This window comes from Pseudopodoces humilis, chromosome 2, assembly GCF_049639895.1.
Source record: "Pseudopodoces humilis isolate 2021_Gansu_Grassland_sample_001 chromosome 2, ASM4963989v1, whole genome shotgun sequence".
NCBI classification, from domain to species: domain Eukaryota; kingdom Metazoa; phylum Chordata; class Aves; order Passeriformes; family Paridae; genus Pseudopodoces; species Pseudopodoces humilis.
Genome location: NC_142201.1, coordinates 86,195,511 through 86,204,412, shown reverse-complemented (window position 1 = coordinate 86,204,412; position 8,902 = coordinate 86,195,511). Strand labels below are relative to the sequence as shown.

At 49.3% G+C, this 8,902-nt stretch overlaps 1 protein-coding gene across 3 annotated transcripts; it reads right to left on the bottom strand.

Moving 5' to 3' along the window:
- Positions 1-168: 168 nt before the first annotated feature.
- Positions 169-8,202, bottom strand: LOC102101673 (C-type lectin domain family 4 member D-like). 3 transcript variants are annotated; one of them, XM_014259756.2, is made up of 6 exons: positions 6,855-8,202; positions 5,249-5,344; positions 3,819-3,911; positions 1,763-1,914; positions 1,407-1,534; positions 169-999 (listed from the first exon to the last, which is right to left on the bottom strand). In XM_014259756.2, the coding sequence occupies exons 1-6, from the start codon at positions 6,892-6,894 to the stop codon at positions 855-857; spliced, it is 654 nt and encodes a 217-aa protein (XP_014115231.1). In that variant the 5' UTR covers positions 6,895-8,202; the 3' UTR covers positions 169-854. The 3 variants fall into 3 exon arrangements, with proteins under 3 accessions (XP_014115231.1, XP_087907073.1, XP_014115232.1); XM_088050947.1 differs by having other exon boundaries at positions 169-939; XM_014259757.2 differs by having other exon boundaries at positions 1,407-1,516.
- Positions 8,203-8,902: the final 700 nt, after the last annotated feature.

The window sequence follows — 8,902 nt, the reverse complement described above, 5'->3', positions numbered from 1 at the left end:
GACAAGAGTCAATACTACTGCAGTGGAAATAGTCTTGTTGAGAGGGACTTCTTGCACAAGACTGCAGAGATAAGACAAAGGATAATGGCTTTAAACTGACAGAGGGCAGGTTTTAATTAAATATTAGGAATGAATACATTACTATGAGGTAGGTGAGGCACTGGAACCTGTTGCCCATAGGAGCCGTGTTCCATCCCTGAAATGTTCAAGGCCTGGCTAAATGGGGATATGAGCAATCTGGTCTAGTGGAAGGAGTCCCTGGCCATGACCTGGGGGGCTTGAAACTAGACTATCCTTTAAAGTCCCTTCCAACCCAAAACCATTCAATTATTCATGGATTACACCTCCACAGTTTAGAGATGGAAAAGAAAAGAGATATGGACACAGAGCACAGGGCCTTTTTTCACTGGTGTGTTAATGTATTTTCTCTTGTCTAAGTTTTCAGAATTTGCTCAGCAAAACCAGTACAGCTAGAGGACATTCTGTGTGTGACTCAACAAAAAGCAAACAGCTCTGCTCAAGGACACAAAGGACATTGAATCTCTGGATATGTGTCTTCCATTCCTGTGTCTTCCTCCTGGAGAAGTCCATCTCTTTCCAGCCAGCGGCTGCTGGACCCACTCAGACAGGACACAAGAACACAGCACCAGCTTCAGTGAGCCTGAGCCTTCCTGTGTTTCCTGAGCCACCCCATGCACGGGGGATGCTGGACAAAGCTCATTTCACTTTCACACACATGGTCCCACCCCACACCGTGAAGATGTATCAGGGCTCCCCACCCCTCCCCGCACAGCCAGCGCTGTTCCCAGCTCACTGCTCAGCTCCCAGCTTTACTCAGGACAGGGGCACTTCCATCACACAGTTACTGCTGCAACTTCACAAATTCGATGATACTTCAAACATCTGACGTCATTCCAGTTGTTGGGTAGTTCTGTATCCCTATGGATTATAACGCAATTCTCATCAAGGGTTTCACTTGGTTCACCTTTTCGCCAGAACCTGGGACAGAGACAGGCTTGTTACTCCCCGGTGTCCACCATAAAGCACTGCTGGAAAAGGCCACAGTGGAATGCAAGTCTTGAAAGGAAGAGACAGAAATTCCCAATGCTGCTTAATGGACAGAAGCAGTGCTCTTCCTCCCTTTCTGATATCTCATTGGCACCAGTTTCCCATGGACACCTACCTCCTTCCTATAGCCTTCCAGCATAACAGTGGCTGGGCAACTGATCACCACTGTTCATCCCATGTATGGCATGAACAGTGCTCACACCTAGCAGAGGGCCATGATGGCCTCCAGGGCAAGTTTGTGACATCTCCCTCTGTTGCACCAACAGGCACCTTCACATCTTCTCTACTTCTTTCCCTACCAGGAATTACACCAAATTACTTCATCCAGAGATACTCACGCTGCTGTCACATTATATGGAGTCTTGTCCACCCACTGCCACTTGCCCACCTTCTCTGCAAACAGACCAATGTAGAAATTGTCTGGTTTCGGTTCTTTAGATTGTCTTATCTGCTCAGAGAGAAAAACCTGGCAATCAGAGACAGAGCATAATGTTCATGAGGAGCAGGACTGAGCACAGGGAGGCATCAGGAGTCCCTGTGGGGTGGGGCTGGTGGCAGAGGGGGGCTGGTGCTGCAGAGGTGCAGACAGGACATTCCCCATTACCTGCAGGACAAGGAGGGGCTCTGAGTCCCCTCCAGGGCCCAGCACTGTGTCTCTGCCTGCTGGATCCCTGTCTCAGCCCTGTGCAAGTACCTGCTCTTCTTTGCTGTTGATCACCACCAGCTGGGAGCCCATCCCAGTGCAGTTCTGCTCACTCTCAGCCCAGTTCATCACGTCAAGGGACAGGAAATAGCAGCTTCTTTGAAACCTTCTCCAGTCCTTTGGGCAGCACGTCCAGCCTCGTGCTGTGCAGGGAGAGGACAGAGAGGTGAAGCCTACTGACAAGAGATGGTGATTGCAAAGATCCACGATTTCCAGGGACAGTGCTCATGTCCTCCTCAGTGACTTTTCCCGACAGAAAGTGCTTGACAAATCAGGAATACTACAGACATTTCTTCCCATTGCGTTGGAGTATGACCAGTGAGTTTTGTGTACCCAAAGCCATGGTAATCCTTGTAATAGAAGTCCTTTCCTTTGTAATGGAAGAACTTTCAAGAAAGTTCTTTTGGTGATGTTCTTGACTTGTCCTGTGTGGTAGTTTGGCATTAATTGACACTTAGGGAAAGAAGAACCACCCACAGAAGTGATTTCTTTGAGAGAAGCTGCTGGGAGCTTCCTCTGTGCCTGAGACAGGCCAATAGCTGGCCAGTTCTGAGAACTGACATTTTGCACCATTGACAATTAGGTCCACCTCTGTGAATAACACCTTTTAAAAACCTAAGCCTGGGAACCTTTTGCTCTGTTCTGCTTCCAGCCTTGAACAGGTAACTGGGGGCTGGCTCCCTGCCTGGCCTGTGCAGCCTGGCTGGGCCGGGCCAGGCTCTGCTGCAGTGCTGGCCCCTCATGGGAAGCCCTCCGGGTCCTGTTCCCCAGGGGGGGTTGAGCCCCCCCTTCCAATGGGGGCTGAGCCCTTCCCAGGGAGCCTGCTGAGCCCTTTCCAGCAGTGCCAATGGGCCAGGCCAGTCTCCGCCTCAGCTGGAATTCTCCTGCCATTGAGTTTTACCAGAAACTGTTGAGAACGGGGAGGGGAAGCCATACACCCGCGGTGTGCTGCCTCTGAGTGCTAGCCTGGCTGCTGAGATCCCAGTGCAGCCACCAAAAAATCATCCAGCATAAACAGCTCTGGTCGCTGTCCTGTCAGTGATCACATAACTATCCACAGGCCTGGGCAAGATATAACCCTTTCAATACACAGATGAGACCTGCAGACCTTGTTCGTCTCTCCAGGGAGAGAAAAGGACAGTGATGACATGTAGAAAGACAACATGAAAACATCAAGGTCAGTAAAAGAAGGAGTCAAGCCTCAGATGGAAGAGGGATGAGGAGATCCCAAATGGGGCTGAAATATTATTTTGGTAGGGCCATGGAGATGGACAATGATGTACTGAATAGCTCCTTTAATTTGTAAGAGTATGGGGAGATGAAGACTTCAAGCTGTAGATCTGAGCAGAGACATTCATTGATGAAACTAAGCAGACACTGGAGTAGCTATAATCCCATGAGACACTTGAACAGAGATGAGAGTGATGAAGACACTTTGCCCCCAGGGAGAGAAGAAGAAAACTTCTGTTTCCAGAGATGATCACAGAGACAGACGAAGAGAACCTTTGATTTTGAAAAATTCATCCTTAAAATAATACCCCATGAGTTCATGGCCCATGGACACACCTCTGGGAGGGCTGTGAAAATGGAGGAATGTCACAATGGCAGAATTTTTTCCGGGGCATCTGCTATTTGTAGAAATTAAAAGCCAAGAAAAAACTGTTTCTTGTGGAGAAGTTTCCATGTCATGACAGGAAAAAACTCCTCTTCCTACAAGGACTGATGAAAGACAATTATATAGTTGGTGCTGTTTTAACATCCCAGGTTTTGTCTCTACATTGTTAGTTGGGAAGAGAAAAGTTGGGCAAGGGTAGGAAAGGTGTTCTAAAGGTTTTATTCTGGTTTCTTATTCTTGTAATCCTATTAATAAAGTTTCTTTATTGCTTTTAAGTTTTAAGCCTGTTTTGCCCTTCTCCTAATCCATATCACACAAAGATAAATGAGTAAGTGCCCTGGTGTTATTAGCCAGGGCTAAAACCCACCACATCCTGGTACAGCCTCCTTGAGGCCTTAAGGCCAAGGAAGAGGGGACATTGCGAGTACTGACCTGTGACTTGTGGCACCGCTGAGTCGCACTTCCACTCCGAGAACTGCTGCTGCAGGGCTGTGGGCTGGTCAGTGCTGTGGCAGAAGGGAACCACTGCAAAGGGAGAGGAAAGGCAGCAGGATTACCCCTTCCTCACAGCTCCTCACACAGCATCTCTGGCCCATCTCTGGACTCTCCTGACACCACTTCCCCACCAAGCATTGTCCCAGCTGTCACCTCTCCTGGCCCAAACCAGTGGCACAGCTGCCTTCCCAGCCAGAAAGAGACCGTCTTCCAAGTCAGCAGAAGGACCCCTGGAAGCACATCCCACTGAGGACATGCCACACATGGCAGGATTGATCCCACCTAACCACAGCCACTCTGCCATGCACACAGCTGGAGCCCAGCTGCCAGTCTACAAAGCAGCATCTCATTGTCACCCTTTGTCTCTTCCTAAACTGCACATCAGCTGGCATTTGGAGGAGTCACCCATCAGCTGGGCCTGTTCCATCAGCAACACACAGTCCAGGTGAAGGTAATCACATACAGTGGGAGCTGCTGAAACCAGGGTGAGGCATAAACTCCTAGGCCTTCCTAGCTCCCAGTTTATGGGGAATAATGCACTGTTGGTGACAGGCCACATCCACAGTCCCGAGGACTTCCTAGTAAGTCAGACACTCAGGAGGATGGATTAGGAGCTGATTAGGATGTGCTTAGTGATCCAGATGTCTATTTTCATCAATCATTTGATTTTGAAATATTTTGACTTAGGAGCAGAACAATTGTAGTGGCTTTGGTGCCAGATTAGTGAATTGCTGTAATGGAAGGAGGCTCAGAGGAGATGGGCAAGGGCAATGCCAGGCTGACCACTCCCATTGCCAATAAAGGTCACCTTGTCGCTACACAAAGAGAAAAGATGCAAAGAGAGGTGACTTTTGGTTTAGATCAGCTGAGAGATTTGACCTGCTGTGGAAGTAAGTGTTCATCCCTTTAGAGATCGATAAGGGTCAGTGTGTTCCTCAGCCACAAAACATCTGTTTGCTGAGAGACTCTGTTATGCCTTAGCCTTGCTGAGGAAGCAGGATAGGAAGTCATTGGCTCCCAGTCCTCTGGAAACACTTCAATCAGAGAAGTGTTGTCCAAGCTCTCAGCTCATGCAGACTGAGAGACTTAACAGCAAACTGCTCTGACAGCCTTGCTGCCACCACAGGCAGTTCCTTACACAGACATCCAAGAGCCCTGCCTTATGCCCAGAGATTCAAATGATGGATTCAAAGCTACGGATATGTGCTCACAAAGGTGGAAACTGCATGGAGAGGGAACTCTGACCTGTGTTTTGGTGAAGGGCATTTGCCTGCTGGCAGAGGGACTAGCATAGGGGTTTTCCACCTGACCAAAGGCTGTCACCCAAGCCCTTCATCCCATGGGAATTAAGACACCCTGGAACCCACCAAGGCAGATGGTCACAAAGGCAGCTTTGATTGCAAGGGCAAAGATAAGGAAGACCCAGATGTTCAGCCAGGAGCAGCTTCTCTCTTCTGCTGGGGCTGAAAAACACAAAGCAAGAGTGAGCATGTCCGAGCCCAGACTTGGGGGCAGCATAACCCAGGTGGCTCCATACCCCAATAGCCTACTGGTCCCTCGTTCCAAGGACTGGGGAAGCCCCACAGGTGCTGGAAGCAGGTCCTGCTGCCTGTCACTAGCAGTGGCTCAGAGCCACAGAGTACGGTAACACAGGGGCTGCCCTGAGGTCGCTTTCTTATTTTGTTTCTTACAAAACATGCCTGTATTTTTCTCAGTCCTCACTCCCTCTTTGTCCTGTCAGACCTCCTTTCTCCTCAACACATCTTCCTTGTTGTCTTCTGTGATATATAAATGTATAATTCGGGTTTTTTCTATGTGTATATACGTAAATAAAAATTGGTTACGTATATTGAGTAAGCAAGGGTTGCAGCAGTGACAGCTCGGAGCCAGAGGAACAGACAATCTGCTAAAAAAACCACGGTTGCACCAGGGAAATCAAGGCCCACCCAGGGGAGATCAGCATACTAACGACACAGTGATTTGCACCTGATATCAGACTGATCTGATTCTCGGACCATGCATCTGAAAAACTCTGTTCCTGTAAAGCCACTCAAACCCTTTCCTCCCTTCTCAGAAATCTAGTTAACAGACTTACAATAAATATGAATATGCAACAGACTCGGAGAGGAAAAACTGTGCAGCCTCAGGCTATAGAAACCGTATAAAAACCCACTCCTACAGAAGACTGATGGTGAACTTGGGGGAGTCAGGACAGTAAAGACTGATTCAAAGTTCACCCACTGTCGATCCCGGGTGCGAAGCTTTAACCTTAACTGTGATTGTGGTTGTTCCTTTTTGACAAATTTTTCAAAAATTTTTAATAAATTTATTATTAAAAAATTTGGCTGTATTTAATTTATAACACCTTCCAATACCCCTGTGTGTCCCTGAATGCTCTTTCTAGACGTCCCTCCTCTTCCTCTCTCTTTAGAGCTTCTTTCTCTCACTAGCTGTATTTTGCCTGCATACCGTGAGCCCCTTTCTGCAATGGCACGGTCCCCCGAAGGAGTGACTGCCCAGCTCAGGGTGTGCACAGCCAGACACTCAGAAGGGATTGCTTCCACAGGGGGAAAAGGCACTTGGGAGCTCTTGGGAGAGCTCTGGCTGGGTTGTCCTTCAAGACACCAGAGATGGGAGCTGGGACTTGTGCTCGGCGTCACACGGAGAGCTTTACCGGGGGAATTACAGAAGGATGGCACCCCTCAGCCCCACTGTGTACAGACAAACCACTGAAGGGAAGAGCAGGGCACAGTCTGCCTGCACTTCCATTTCCCCTGGCTCTAGGAAGAAGCTCGTTCTGCCAGCCTGGGCACTGCCCACTTCCCTCATCTGTTGCTTTCCTCTTGTCCTAAGCCCCATCCTCTGGCAGGAGGCCGGTGACCACACCATGGCCAAGATCCATCCCAGCCCTGTCTTTCCCCCATCTCCTTTGGCAGGAGGACAGAAAGGAAGGAAGGTTTGGGGGTTGCTTACCTGCAGTTCCAGGACTGACTCTGCTTTGGTGATCCATCATCTCTACAAGAGGATCACTCTTCTCCAAGGGTCCCCGTTACCAGTGTGGTCACAAACAGCCTTCCTCCTGCACAGGCCACCTCCCACACTGGTGAGGGCCTGTCACAGGCTCTGATGTGATGTGCTGAAAACCCCATATCCTGGGTGTACACCACAGCACATGGAGACTGGGGAATTTTCATCATTTCCCTGCCAGGATATTTCACAAGATGTTCATTGCAACACAAACTCATTGAGGCAAAGGAAAACAAATGAAGGGGAGCATCAGTGCAGCTCACACAGTCTCCCTTTGCACAGCCTCAGGCAGTTTCACAGGTCATACATGGCCTTCCATCTCTGGTGCGTGCAGAGACGGTGTGTGTGCATGTGAAAATACATACCCGGGCAGGTATATTTGGCATTTCTTAGGAAAGGGCTAAACCCACTGAGGACAGCCTGGAAAGGAGGACCAAGAATCACCAGGAAAAATGCCAAAAACCAGGAAAGCATATCTATGACTCAGTCTGGGCCCTGCCCATGCCCTGTGCAGTGCCCATGTGCATCCTGAGCCCAGAAATCCAGAGCACAACAGAGAACTTGCCAACACTGTTTTGATTGAATTCCATTTGAAGGGAGGCTGTGGCTTTGAGCAAAGGGGTTCCATAAGACTGGGCATTGTGGGGCAGAAGGATCACTAGGCAGTGCCAAAGTCCTTGTATGTGACAGATTATGAAGTCTCTCTTGGTTGTGGCTGCAAAAGCTGCAGACATATGTGGAACAGACTAAATGGGAACACAGCCTTGTTCCATTAGCTGGTTCCTCCCTTTGGAGTGGAATGCATGGGTGCAGTGTCACAGGAGTGGAAGAGCTCATGGCAGTAGCACAGCCATTTCAGCTTAAGCATCAGAAGATCAGGGCACAGAACTGTTCCAGGTGAGGACAAGCCTGAGCTCCCTGTAGAAGACATCCTCTGATTCTGTTATTTTGTGCACAACAGGCTGCAGGGCTGGGTCAGAGCCTACGTTTCTAAGCATCTATATGGAACTAATGTTCACAAGATCTCACAGACATAAACATCCACAAGACTTGTGCAACCTCCAGTCTCCCACCAGCCCGCCAGGAAGTTCAGCTGCAAGAACACATCCCCTTTGTGGAACACTGGTTCCCCGGTCCCACCCACTTCCTGCTGGAGATGCAGGGTTTGTGTGTATCCACACCTCTTCCAGCAGCAGTGAACCACAGGTGAAAGCACAGAGTCACATTGTCACACTGCAGAACTGTGGGCCTGTGCCTGCTGCACCCCTTGAGTGAGGTCACCCATGGCACTCAGCTGCCAGGGCACTTCTTACAGACAGAGGTGGCCAAGTTGCAGAGCACCCTGAGCTCAATGGCCACTTTCCTCCCACTTCTCTCTCCTCTCTCTCTTAAATAGTTCTTGCTTCTTCCAAACTTTGTTTTCAGAGTGTTTCTTCTGTGCCTCAGATGCCTTTATCACTTGCTGCTGTCCAGGCCATCTGACCAACATGAAGTGGGATGGGTAAGGCTGGAGAGGGTCCCAAGTATAAAGAACAACAAATGTGCTCATGTTCAGAAATTAACTTGGTGGAAGACGTTCTTTCTTTCTCAGTGGTTGATGACTGTTTCTCCATCAATGTGAATCCCCTGAGCAGTCCTGCTATCCAGTCTCCTTGAACTCCAAAGGATTTGAAGGGAAAGAGTTGTCTGCAACACTGACATAAAGGCAAGTAGCCTGGAAGGAAACACTAAGAAAGCACAAGGCAGAAAACACAGGAGAAGTGCTGGCAGCAGGGATAACACAGGGAGAATTAATCCCAGAGAAAGTTGCTCCCACAACTTGTGCCTGGTTGCTTTGCCCTCTCACAGCCAGAAAACCAGCCCCACAGCCCTGAAGCCCCAGCAGGGTGTCAGGGCAGCTCACAGGGGCAGCTGTCAGGCTCTGCAACTTGGGCTGCAGTTTGTGAGCTTTGTTTTCAGCAGTAAAGTACAAACAATCCAGGAGGACACGGGAG